Source organism: Bufo gargarizans, chromosome 5 (genome assembly GCF_014858855.1).
Source record: "Bufo gargarizans isolate SCDJY-AF-19 chromosome 5, ASM1485885v1, whole genome shotgun sequence".
Taxonomy (NCBI): domain Eukaryota; kingdom Metazoa; phylum Chordata; class Amphibia; order Anura; family Bufonidae; genus Bufo; species Bufo gargarizans.
Window position 1 is genome coordinate 34,407,917 of NC_058084.1, and position 14,172 is coordinate 34,422,088.

Below are 14,172 nucleotides of genomic sequence, written 5' to 3' on the forward strand. Positions count from 1 at the left end.
TCTGGCCCCCCTGCCGATCAGAGAAGGCAACGCTTTTCATTGTTTACCAGCTTGCCGTCAACACTGCGGCGGTGAGCAGTGTAATTACAAGCCGTCCCATTCACTTCTATGCAATGGCTCGTTCCTATACACTTGAATATTAGTACCTGATCACAGGGGTCCAAATCCCGATACATCTGCCAATTTAGCTGTTTGAAGAGACCACGGCCCCCTGGTCAGCCCCACTGCCTCATAGGCTATGTGACGTCACATTCATCGGTCATCTAGGCGCTGCACAGTCCCATTCAAGGGAGTGAGGCTGAGCTGCAATACCAAGAACAGCCGCTATCCGATGGACTGCGCTGTGGTTAGCCATGGTGCTCACCGGAGTGCCGCAGCCTCTTCAAACGGCTGATCAACAGAGGTGTCGGGGGTCAGACCCCTAGCAATCACATACTGATGATCTATACCAGAGATGGCCAACCTGCAGCTCTCCACCGGTTGTGAAACTACAACTCCTACCATACCCTGCTGTAGACTGTCCGAGCATGCTGGGAGTTGTAGTTTTGCAACAGCTGAAGGGCTGCAGTTTTGGCATCCTTGATCTATACCGAGTATAGTTCATCAGTATTGCAGCCCCTTTAAATCTGCCACTAATGGTAGGTAATATTGATATAGAGCTAATGGTAATGTTTATCTAGTGTTTAGTCGTTTCCTAAAAGATTTCCCCCTCGTATTATGGAGGGTTAGACGGGTAGATCTACAAGGTAATGTCATCTTATGGGAATAGATAGACAAATGTTTCAGGCCTCCACCTTGTTCTGGCTACGGCGGCTCCTGAAGATGATGATCAGCAGGGGTACTGGAAGTCTGACCCCCACAATCTCATATTGATAAGATCAGCTACCCTTACGCTGGGTTCAGACCTGAGCGTTCTGAAAGGAGCGCTCTGTATGCGCGATTGTACCGCCGTTTGCAATCGCGCATACAGAGACAAGCCAACGCCCATTGTCGCGCATTCCCGAAAGTCTATGTACGGGAACGCGCGACAAGACGCCCCAAAGAAGCTCATGTACTTCTTGGGGCGTCGGGCGTTTTACAGCGCGATCGTACGCGCTGTAAAACGCCCAGGTGAGAACCATTCCCATAGGGAATCATTGGTTTCTCCTTGTTGAGCGTTTTACAGCGTGTAGGAACGCGCTGTAAAACGCTCAGGTGTGAACCCAGCCTTAGGATAGGTCATCAGGATCAAACTCCAGGAAAGCCTCTTTAATTTGTGACCGAAAAAACCCGGTGCACTTGCACTGTACCATTGCTGCTTCTAGACAACGTTGGGGCCATGTCCGACAAGGGGGATTGCCTAATGAGAAAGGGGGCAAAGCTTAAGGAGCACCAATGTGTGGCAAAATTTTGCAGCAAATTTTGGGTGGTATAAAGTTGTCATCCATTGTGAGCTTTTGATCAATTTCCTGCATCTTTAGACCGCCTGGTCCAGGTTTACACTGTCTATTAGACAGGCTTAATAAATCTAACCCAATGTTTTAAGGCACATTTGCAAGTGCTGACTGAGCAGTCCGTGATCGGGAAGATTTTGTTCCTTCCCGATAACTGCCTGCTCATCAGTGGAGATGAGAGCGGCACTATCCTCTCCACTGTATGGGGATTAGCAATGGCTGAATTACAGTTTCTGGGCATTAGATTGCTTTTTTAGAGCTCATGCCCAAGAACATAAGGGCTCCGTGCCTGTATTTCGAACCACAAACGGCGGGTCTGCAATACTTGAGCACTGGTCATGTGGCACCACATGCTGTGGACGTAGACCTAATCGCAGTCCTATCTTTTGCGGAGCAGAGGCACAAATATGAAGGCCACGGAAACACTACAAAGCACTTCCGTGGGTTTTCGGGTCTGTGCTTCCACACCACAGAAGATAAGACATGTCCTATCTTTTGCCATATCTTGCAGAACGCGGACCCATTCAAGTTAATGGGTCCGCATCCTCATCACGGAGTGTGCACGGTCAGTGCCCGTGCATTGCGAACTGCTATTTGTGGTCTGGGCTTGAAGCCTGTACGTTGGTGGGCATGAGCCCTCACACCACATGATCTGCTGCTTAGTAACATGTGCTGCATATGTGATTAATTCACCCAAAGCCGTTCATAGGAGGACTGGCAGCACCTTTACATGAGCCGATGAACATACAAACGCTCATTCACAAAAAGTTTCCTGTAAATCCGCCATTACTATAGGGCTGGTTCAAAGGAGATGCAAACTGGGCAATTGTACATGGCTCCAACCATCCCAGTGGACAGTGGAGCAGATACATATATATTTGTCTTGTAGCATGACACATTATAGGAGCTTGTAGATTGCATTTTTTTGGGAGTGGTTGACAAGGTGATGTACAGGGTACATATGCTTTGATATAAAACTAGCCCAGACTGGCTGTGAACTCTAGTAGAGGCCTGTTATAGTCCATGTGATGGCGGCTGAACACCTTCTTCTTCCTCCTCCGCCGGTGCTCTAGTTTTGTCAAATGGGTTAACAATTGTGACACCTGGGTAGGGACTGCAAGCAACATGACAGGTCTTATATATGTCAAGCCTGTTGAACAAGTTTGGTGTGTTTATGGATGCCTTGTGGCGGGTTGAGCGGAGTCACTCCGCCTAGCTTGCATCCGCCTTTCCCTGAAGAGAAAAATGTTATTTAAGGGCGTAATTTGATCCCTGTGATCCACCCAATTTATTCACGGCATCAGCAGATGTGAGCAGTAGTTTCTCTCCTTTGGTGTCACATTTAAGGCTTCTTCTTATTGAGGCTCCTTACATAGGCGATTGCAACTCTGATCTATTCTTGTGGCTTTGAAGGCCTAATAGCAAAAATTGGAACAAATACAATATACATATTATGCTAAGAAAGTGTGATGGCAATGGCAGATCATAAAGACTTGTGTCCTTTTAAGCTCCTGGATCCTGATACAAATTGTGTCACAGGCCCACCTTCCATGTCCCATTTATGATACTGGGGTATAGGATAGAGGAGCCTTTGAGTGCCCTCAAGCTTCAGGGACAGTGCGCAGATGCTTCTTCTGCGTCGTCTTTAGCTACACCCCTGAGGGAGGCAATACGCTAATAAATTGAGCTCAGATCTAATTGCAAAAAGAATTATTAGTTGAACGATCTGATATTGATCGAGTAGCACATAGCTCACTGAATGCATGATGGGAACATGACTGCAGTGCTGGATCCGTCAAATGATGGACAGAAATGGCGCCTGATGCATTGACTGTAATGGGGCCCATTTGATTTCCTTTAAGGTATCCAGGGTTTTTGATGGAATCTGTGATTGAGGCTTCTAACACAACCTCTGCTGCAGGTGTGAACATAGCTGTATGCAGCAATTTGGTCCTGGCAGTGGATCATAAGGACCATTATTTAAGTCCTGCAGGCGGCCAGGGGATGCTGGGAGTAGCAGTTTTACTACAGATGGGGAGGATCTGTCTTATTTGCCCATTTAGAGGGACAATGGATGATACTGATGAAAAGGGGTTTGTAGAATGATTGATCCCGATCACTGCTCAGGGCAGAAATCATTTGTTGGCTGATGGGATCTTGTATGCTTTATAAAAAATAAAGATTGGTGGCGAGCAGCATGTCGCCCTGCGTATATGGGGATGTGTTGACGACATAATGTAAAGTGTATGGGGGATCAATGATCGTAACGATTGTTAATCCCCCAGTAAGCTAAAACCAGATGTGGCGATGGATATGCATCCGAAAGCTTGTATGCAGGGTTGCCAACCGTTCAGAAATTTCTGGACAGTCCATAAAAATAAGTGATTTAATTATTATTTTTATTTTTATTTTTATTTTTTTGAGGCTGATGGTAGCTGACTAGATTATTTTGGTGGTAATTCTGATGAAATTACAGCTGATGAATGCTGGTAATGAGGTTTATCAGTATATCGAGCTATAGACCTGTTACTTAAGTTATAATCTTTATCATTAATTGTGATTTTTCAATTTGTCGATTTTAAAAAATGTTGGCTGTCTGTGATTTTGGGATAAGTTGTCCAGAAAAAAAGAGAAATTCTGGTTGACATCCTTGCTTGCATGCCATTTTTTTCTGTATATTCGTTATACACTGGTTGTGGCTTTGAGGGAAACCTATAAAACCTCATGGCCATGAATATTAGGCTAATTTATTCACCATGAGTAAGGGCGGTTGCGACGCTTGAAACGCGTAGGTTTGCTATGTCTTTTAATTTTTCCATGGACGAAAAAAGGAATTTTATACATTTACTATTTCCCGGGGCCGGACTTTGCTTCTATATTATATTATTTGCAACCTCTTTACGGCTGTGGCCACTTCTCAGCATGGATTTTGGCTGCTTGTCCACGTCTGGTTCTACCCATACAGCCTCATGTAAAAGCTTTTTAAACGAATACTGATCGACTTGTTATGTTCACATCTATAGCGGATTTGTGGCTGCTGTCCCTTTCATTCCAGTGTGTCTTGCAGAAATCCGTGTGCTTGCCACTAAAACTCCATCCAGGCGAACGGAACCGAAATGTCTGAAACGAATCTGCCGCATGTGAACGTACCCAGCTACCGGCACGGCCCGGCCCTTTTTAAGGGTTGTACTTTTATTTGGGTGATACTTCCGCCGACAAGACCTACATTTCAGGGTGCAGTTAGTGACTCTGTTGCATGTCAAGGTGCACTTGGTCTATGTTCCCACAGCCAAGATTAACATCTATCCCTTGGTTAATCTGCCTGATGACGATGAAGAAGAAAAAGAACTCGTTTATCTGCATCATTGCACAATAAATGTCCTGAAAACCCCATTTGATGTTGTACAAGCAGCGACAAGATACCTGGTAATAACAATAGGAAGGGCTGGGTCCCTGTACATGCTAATGAGCTGTGCAGAGAACATACCTGGCACGTCCTGGGCGCTTCACCCCCCCCCCCCCCCCCCCTCCTGATTAGCAAACTGAACGATAAATCGGGACATACACTAAAGAAATAATTAAAAAAAATATCAATTAGAAATTCATAACTTGCATTCCTGCCTTGCAACACATTTTAATTAGGGTTTTATAATTGCTGAGTTTTAGTTGCCGATGTAGCAGTGTTGGATTTGTCATTTGTGCCTCAATTAAAGTTGCGTCGTATGTTTACGGTTTACTTGCAGTCCTAGGTTAATGCAGTGTGTTTTGCACAAAATGACAAAATTAATCTGCTAAACCACTATAGCGTCGCTGGGGTATATAATAGTCCTCAGAAATACCAGAAGGATGGACACCTTAATCGAATGCATCTGGCCAAATGGTTATGGCTGTATGATAAGGTTGCCATGACACTGCCTTAAAGGGGTTCTCTCACTTCAGCAAATTGCATTTGTTATGCAGAGAAAGTTAATACAAGGCACTTACTAATGTATTGTGATTGTCCATATTGCTTCCTTTGCTGGCTGTATTCATTTTTCCATCACGCTATACACTCCTCGTTTCCATGGTTACGACCACCATGCAATCCAGCAGCGGTGGCCGTGCTTGCACACTATAGGAAAAAGCACCAGCCCATGTGAGCTCCCCCGATCCCAGCCACCAGAGAGACCGGCACCTTTTCCTATAGTGTGCAAGCACGACCACCACTGCTGGATTTCAGGATGGCCATAACCATGGAAACGAGCAGTGTATAATGTAATGGGGGAAAAAATGAATCCAGCCAGCAAAGGAGGCAATATGGACAATTGCAATACATTAGTAAGTGCCTTGTATTAACCCTGTCTACATAAGTCACATTTGCTGAAGCATTACTTTATTGTTGAATTACCCGCCAGCCTTTATTTACAGGGCTGCAGCGTCGACGTCGTGTCTGCAACACGTGACTGCTGCAGCCAATCACTAGACTCAACAGTAGACTTCTTGAGACGAACGATTGGCCGCGACAGCCACATGTTGCAGGCATGACATCAACACTGAAGCCTTGTAAACAGACTGGCGGGTGATTCAATGGGTAAGAGGCTCTGTGGTTTTACACCATCTCTTGCCTGTGCCCCAGTTTTTTTTTTTTTTTTAAACTCGAACAACCCCTTTAACAGGTTGCTCTCACTAATTGCACGTGTGATGTGGGTAACATTCCTTGCTGCTGCTCCTCTCCTGATGCCATCAGCAGATTTATGGCCACTGCATTCTGTGACTAGACAACGCTGAAAGTCCTGGGGGCAGCCTCCAAACGGTTATGCCTTCTGTAGTATTGTTGCCCCAAGCGGCCTAACCCCAGACATCGGGGTTCAGCTGATGTGTCCAAGGAGTGCAGCTTCCCTTTGCCACATAAGACCCCAATAATATATGGAGCATGATGGGTCAGGGGCTTGTAATGGAGTTTGCATTGGGACTTCACGTTCCACCTCTAGGCCTGTTTGCTGACTTTATGTTCTCTTCCTTTTTTGTTTGTTTGCATTCATGTTCATTTTCATGCCTTTTACTCCAGATTTTAACGCTTTATCACCTACCTGATTATACAATAAAAAGTTATTCCTGTAATAGACACCTAGTTCTCCTTAACCCGATCTCTTCAGACTTGGGTCTGGAAGAACAGGACATGCAGGTCCCTCATGGAGCTTCAGAGGTGGACGCGATGGGAGACATTATTGTGACGTTGATTTCTGAACCCTACAGTAAGTCTGTTACCTCCACGGATTTCTCCATTTCTAATGTATAGGAATGGGGTTGTTTTCTGCAGCACACACATGGTTTTCTACAAACCCCAGTGGCAGAAAATCCTGCATCAAAGAGGTCGCGTGTGAACCTCTCCTTTTGTCAGCCAAAATACCTTCTTGTTTATAGCCTCAACGAGCTTGAATGACAGAAGTTACTTTCCCCGCGGCATGTCTGTAGAGGGTTTGTTCTCATGTTACGAGAGAGACTTCTTAATTTTAACTTTAAGACATCTTTGTTCATCAAAAGCTCAAAGTTCTATATATAGTGGGCAAACCAACCATAGCCTACAGTATGTCAGCAACATTACCCTTAGCTCCCCTAATCTTGAGGATCTGATGTTTTGTAATTAAAGCCCCGCTTTTACTTAAAACCTAGAGAGATGGCGGTATCTCCCAAGGAAGAGAACCTTCTCGCCAGCATCACCTCTTTGAAGTGGCTCCCTATGAGTCAAAATTCGACTTTCCAACAAGCCTTGGGATTTGACATGCTCAATCTGTAGACGGCTGTTTCAGGGATGCTTGCCCCTCGTCAGTACGGAGTAGGATTCTGCAATGCCTTGAATATGGCTTGGGCAAGGTGTCAAATCCTCTGCCAGTCCCGTATGGAGACTTACTGGAAGTGCTCCATGGTATGAGAAATTATTGCCACACATAATGGCATGCAGAGCATAAGATCGTTTGTCTAACATGGATCGGATAGATTTTCGTGATCCCCCTCGAAATTAGCAGTGTGAATGCTCTAGTGGGAAACGAGCAACGACTTCACCCGCCCCAATGTAGGAGATGATACAACCCCTTTAAGGTGATCACTAGATGTCGACTGCTGGAAGATGTCATTTATAGGGAAACCCAGAAGCCTGTGTTCAGCTTTCCTCTAGCTCCGGCACAGGCATGGACATGGGCAGAGCTGAGATAGCCGGGTCCTCCTGCGCAAGTAACGTTCTTTATAGCGGATCTTCACTCTCTAAGAGATGAGGGTCCTGAAGAGGAGATCTCCGGCTATTAACTGAGAATTCCCCTATAGCGTATTTGCGAATGGGGCTTTTAAACCAGAAAACCCTGTTTCTTTTAAAAGGTCTTGGATATTCGGCAATTCCATACTCAACGGCAAATAAAAAAAATTATAGAAATTTATTCAAAAATTTACCGTATATAAAATTTCTTGGCTACATTTGCTAGAACTGAAGTTTCCTGAACTCCCTAATTATGTTTTTTATTTTTATATTTTTATTTTTTTTAGATCACAAATTTTCAGACCCTGAAAGAGTAAACTACAAATTTGAGTCTGGTACTTGGTGAGTCCTCCTCAGTGTTTTTCTGTTGTAATTACCATTATTGCGGATTTTATTTTCATTTTACTGCAAATACCAGATGGTTAGGAAAGCTTCATTATAATGTCAATCAGATGGGGCGATACTGTGTCAGCATCATTATAGGATTAAAAAAATTTCCTTTTACTTAATGTGCTTATGCGTTTGCCCCATGTGAACAGGACTTTATGTGGATCCTTAGATGAGGTTTTCCCACAAGCAGCATCGCTGGGGATCTGACTGCTGGGACCCTGATCTTGACATGGGGCCCCAGAATTCCCCATTTGAATGGAGTGCGAGTGCACATGTTGGTCCACTGCTGTGGGCCTGATATTGACTGACTGCATACAATCAGTCCAATAAAAGTGAATGCAACGGTGCACCAAGGTGCGCGCTACCAGCCATGGCCACCATTCTCCATACCTCCGGGGGTCACATCGGTCACCGATCCTACATCTATCACCAATCCGGCGAATAGGTGTGATAAAGTTGCTCTGAAGTCCGTGGCCAGTTCTAAAATAATTTGGCTTCTTGCATCTTTTAATTCTGGGCGCCTTTTTAATTTTGCTTTTTTTTTATTTACTTTTGCAGCAGCAAACTGGAGATAATTGATGATAACACCATAATCCGTGCCAGAGGTTTACCATGGCAGTCATCAGACCAGGACATCGCCCGATTCTTCAAGGGCTTAAATATCGCAAAGTGAGTCCCGTCCTCCCACCTTCCCTCTTATTCCGCCCCTTGTTCTTTCTGACCTAATTTCCCTTGTTTTTTTATGCTCTGTGTATGTGATTTTGTTATTTTGTGTTTTTTGTTTTTCCCAGTTGGGAAATTGCCATATCTTAACGGGGTGGTTTGTATACACCCTGCATTACCGAAGGTAAGATTAGTGCAGGTTACGAGGCAGGTTCTGGTCTCTGCTAAACGAGATGGTTTTTCAGCGGCGTGTGTGCGTTTTCCACCCCCTTCTCCACTTTTTCTGGTCGCTGTGTTTAGTATGGTTCTAAATTCTGTTCTTATTCCTTTTGGCGTAATTTAGTTGACGGTACTATGATCTATTAGATCTCTGCATGGGATAACTTTTTTATTTTGTTTGTTTTTAGTTTGCTGTGAACCTATTTTTTTTTGCTGGTTGGATCTTTGATTTTTAGAGGGTTGCCTATTTACCTTTTAATGACAGTCACGTGGTCTTCAAATTGAGCTCATTGTTCCATGTCCTCGTCCACTGCTGATACGGGTTGATGTATTTTGCTCAGTTCTCATAACCAATGTTGTCCTATGTAATGCATGTATAGGGGTGGAGCTGCCCTCTGTCTCAATGCCCAGGGAAGAAGAAATGGTGAAGCTTTGGTCAGATTTGTCAGTGAGGAGCACAGAGATTTGGCACTGCAGAGACACAAGCATCACATGGGCAACAGATACATTGAGGTACACTTCCCAAAATTAAATTTTTCCTGTAACTTATTTTTTTTTCTGTACAAATTAAACTGAAATTGACTTTATTTTAGGTGTACAAAGCAACTGGGGAAGATTTCCTGAAAATAGCTGGAGGTATGGAGATCTTTACAAGGGCTGAGATTAGAAAAAGGGTCTCCCACACCCTCTGTGCCACTGTTTTCCAAGGGGTGATCCCATGAAGAAAACGTAACTGTGGAGAGGGAATAAGTTGTCTAAATGTGATAGCCCCTTAGTGGAGCTTCAGAGCCAGATATGACCCATCAAGAAGAGTGATGCCGTTACTGGGGTGTAGGGGGTGTTGAAGGTCGCCCATTTTTTAAAGCAACCCATGAAATTTATTTATCACCTATCCACAGGATAGGTGACAAATAATGAATGACAGGGGGTCCGACTGCTGAGAACATGGGGTCCTATAGTCCCCTCTCTGAATGGAGTTGTAGTGCACACGTCGGTCCACCGCTCCATTCACCTTGAAAGCAGTGGAAGAACGTACTGCATGACTACCACAACATTCAGCGAGGACATGGGATTGTTATGCTGGGCCAACCATTTTGACTACAGCCGCCAGTTTCTAATATGCCATTGATATATCTTTCTTTTTAGGTACATCCAATGAAGTTGCTCATTTTTTGTCCAAAGAGAACCAGGTGATCGTACGCATGAGGGGGCTGCCCTTTACTGCCACTGCGGAGGAGGTGCTGACGTTCTTTGGCCAACATTGCCCCGTAACTGGAGGCAAAGAAGGAATTTTGTTTGTTACATACCCTGACGGCAGGCCGACAGGAGACGCATTTGTGTTATTTGCCTGTGAGGAATATGCGCAGAACGCATTAAAGAAGCACAAGGACTTGCTGGGCAAGCGATATATTGAGCTGTTTAGGAGCACAGCCGCGGAGGTGCAACAGGTTTGTCGGCTCTTTCATCTCTAACAACTAGCACTTGACAGCTTGCAAATGCATTAAATCATAATGTGTGTAGAGTCTATTAGGGTGGTATAGGGCAGGGGTTCTCAGCTGGCGGACCATGGTCTAAGTCAGGACCGCGGTTGCCCGCTCCTCAGGACTCTGATACAAGTGACTGCAGTGGTAAAGCGGGGAGCTGTCAGTGCTGGCAGGCATCATCTCACCGGCTGCACTGAGCCACAAACGGCAAATATTTGCTCTGTTCTGTTTGTCGGGGGAATGTGGGGTTGCGAAATATTTAAACTGGAGGCACTTAAGGGGCATAACTCTGTAAAGGGGGTGTAGCTATGAGGGGGCATCACTCTGTGTTGGGGGGGCTGCTTAAGGGGGCATAACTCTGTGGGAGCCAATAAAGGGAGTAAAACTAAGAGGGGGAAGGGGGGGTATCCGTGTGTGTGTGGGAAGGGGGCATTACACTGTTTGGAGCCACTTAAGGGAGCATCTCTCTGAGACGCGCATTTAAGGGGACCTCATACTGTGTGAGGGGGCACTTAGAGGACATCACTTTGTGTTGGAGGCCCTTAAAGGGGTTATCCCATGATTAAAGTAAAAAATGAAAATCATACATCATATAGCACATGACACATGTACCTCACATGGATCCAGAGATCTCCACATTCATTGCTCTGCTAGATTTATATCAAGCTGACAGCTCAGGAGGCGTGTCTCAGCTCTGCCTATCACAGCTCAGGAGGCGTGTCTCAGCTCTGCCTATCACAGCTCAGGAGGCGTGTCTCAGCTCTGCCTATCACAGCTCAGGAGGCGTGTCTCAGCTCTGCCTATCACAGCTCAGGAGGCGTGTCTCAGCTCTGCCTATCACAGCTCAGGAGGCGTGTCTCAGCTCTGCCTATCACAGCTCAGGAGGCAGTTATAGGATGATTTGCGGCCATCTGAGTGAGCAGGTCAAAGAAATAAGAGAATGAACAAACAGCAGGTGGCGCTGTACAGATGCATTTTATTGAATAACTGACTGGCTATACTAAATTTATAATCATCTGCAATTACAAAAGTATTCAGATCCAAGTGCTGGTTTGAGAACTGTGAACTGTACAATTTATTACTATTTTTTGTGTGTGGGATAACCCCACAAAAGGGACATCCTAACAGATTCGATGCCCCAGAATGATTACATGGGCAGTGCAAGTTTTTATTAAAATAGACATGTCTGTAGAGGGTACAGGTCATCCTTTAGATATCTTAACATCATGAGCTCTTATGTGACTGCTTCCTCATAGTCAAGATGCCAGTCCCATTCATTGACCTCCTAATCTGATGCCCACAGCCAAGCTAAACTATACACCATCACAGGTGTAACAATGCAGAATTAACAGGGCCTCCGCCTACTATGTGGCATTTATAATACCTGCATCTTATGACTAAGGCCATGGGGACTCTTTGGTTAACAGGGCCCACGTGTGGTATCTGCCTCAGCCCCCCCCCCCCCCCAAATTTATCCTTCTGTGTCCTATAGCCTACAAAGCCATGGGGCCATCCAGCTGTGGGAATGCAACATCCTCCAGAGCAAAACCACCTGTCACGCTGACGACTTTGTGAAACTTTTCATGCCCTTTTGCCAAACCCAACTATTGTTTTCAAGGGTAATATGTGAGGTGTATACACTAAAGCAATGGACCAGGGAAGTGTCCTCCTTTCTTTAATGGATTATAAAATAAAACAATCTTATGTAATCTTTTCTATACTGGAGCAGATCTGTCGGCGTTCTCATGGTGCCCTAGTTCTCAGTGTCCTCAAATTAGCAGTAAGTATATGCTGTGTCCCCGCAGGTGCTGAACAGATACTCTTCTGCTCCTCTCATCCAACTCCCGACGCCCCCAATCATTCCTGTACTACCTCAGCCGTTCATTCCTCCGGTCAACATCAGAGACTGTATACGTCTTCGAGGGCTTCCATACGCTGCCACTATTGAGGACATTTTGGAGTTTCTGGGTGAATTCTCAGCTGATATCCGGACACATGGAGTACACATGGTGCTAAACCACCAGGTATGTTCCCCGAACCTGAGTTACAACCTGGGTTCACACCGACAATATTGGTGCAGATTTTTAACCAAAGACTGGAAATGTAAAATGGAAAGCTCAGCTGTGTATATCTTGGGGCGTACGTTATAGGGGGTGTCTCATCTCCGCAAATGGCAGTTTATCATGTAGGAGTTACTACAAGGCACTTACTAATGTATTGTGATTGTCCATATTGCTTCCTTTGCTGGCCTCATTCTTTTTTTTCCATTTGCATTATACGCTACTAGTTTCCAGGAGTTATGGCCACCGCTGCAGCGCAGATACGAGGTGGATGAGAGCCGCTGCGCATGTGTGCCTGGATTGCAGGGTGATCATAACCCCTGGGAACGAGCAGTGTATAATGCAATTGAAAAAAAACAAGCTGGCAATGCGGGCATCGCATTATACACTGCTCGTTTCCAGGGGTTATGACCACCCTATAGTCCAGCATCAGTGGTCGCGCTTGCACACTATAAGAAAAAGCGCCGGTCTCTCTTGTGGCTGGGACCACGGGAATGCACATAGACACGCATGCACAATAACTTCTGTCCCAGCCTCACCTGAAAACGAGCCGTGTATAATGTGATGGAAAAATGAATCCAGCCAGCAAAGGAGGCAATATGGACAATCACAATGCATCAGTAAGTGCCTGGTATTAACTCTGTCTACATGCAAGATGCCATTTGCTGAGGTGAGACAACCCCTTTGAGACTGCTCAGAGGACATCTTTGTGGAGAGTCCTTAGGTTAAAACACCTCCTCCATCCACAGCCACTAATATGAAGAGGCTAGTGCTTCCCTGCTTCATGCCATTTCCGTAATCTAAAATAATTCAGAGCAAAAATTTGTGGGGGTTTGCTAAGGCCTCTTTCACACGACCGTTTTTTCTTTCCGTTTGCGGGCCGTTTTCTGCGTTCCATATACAGAACCATTCATTTCAATGGTTCCGAAAAAAAAAAAAAGGAATGCATTCCGTTTCTGTATTTCTGTTTTTCCGTTCCGTTGAAAGATAGAACATGTCCTATTATTGCCCGCAAATCATGTTCCGTGGCTCCATTCAAGTCAATGGGTCCGCAAAAAAAAACTGAACACATACGGAATGTACTCAGTATGTCTTCCGTATCTGTTCCGTTTTTGCGGAACCATCTATTGAAAATGTTATGCCCAGCCCAATGTAATTACTGTATATGCCATATGGAAAAAAAAAAACGGAACAACGATCCGGGTAAAACTGCCTGCAAAACACTGAAAAAGACATACGGTCATGTGAAAGAGGCATAAATCTGGTAATTGTAGGGCGTGTCCTAGCTCACCGATTTCTGCGTGACCTCACGCAATACCACCGAGATGCCCATACTTATGTAATGTTGTTCTTGTATTAACATTGAGTAACTTTAAGTGAATTTTCACCCTTTTAATATCCTCATTTTCTAACCTATAATCGAATATTCCGCGCTGGTTACTTTATAAAGATATTGTTAAACTGTTGGAGCAATGCGTTTCTGTGGCAGTGTACAAGCGTAGCTTTAATGAGGACCTGTCGCCATTCCTGACATGTCTGTTCTAGTAAATAATTGTATTGCACTATGACAATTCTGGAGCGTCTATACCTATGATTTGATGTTGCCATTCCTCTATTATACCTACTAGAAGTTTATGAATAAAGGTGCAGCAGGGTGTTACCAGTTGGGGGTGTATCTGACTGTGTCCAATCTG

General features: G+C 44.9%; 1 protein-coding gene across 2 annotated transcripts in view; it reads left to right on the plus strand.

Annotated features, from left to right (window-relative positions):
* Positions 1–14,172, plus strand: part of ESRP1 (epithelial splicing regulatory protein 1) — a 52,928-nt gene that overhangs the window by 23,877 nt on the left and 14,879 nt on the right. For both annotated transcript variants that reach the window (XM_044293495.1, XM_044293496.1), the window contains exons 5-11: positions 6,569–6,667; positions 7,950–8,004; positions 8,611–8,721; positions 9,315–9,447; positions 9,528–9,570; positions 10,081–10,382; positions 12,224–12,442. In XM_044293495.1, the coding sequence (XP_044149430.1) occupies positions 6,569–6,667; positions 7,950–8,004; positions 8,611–8,721; positions 9,315–9,447; positions 9,528–9,570; positions 10,081–10,382; positions 12,224–12,442 (962 nt within the window). The remainder of the gene's footprint in view (positions 1–6,568; positions 6,668–7,949; positions 8,005–8,610; positions 8,722–9,314; positions 9,448–9,527; positions 9,571–10,080; positions 10,383–12,223; positions 12,443–14,172) is intronic.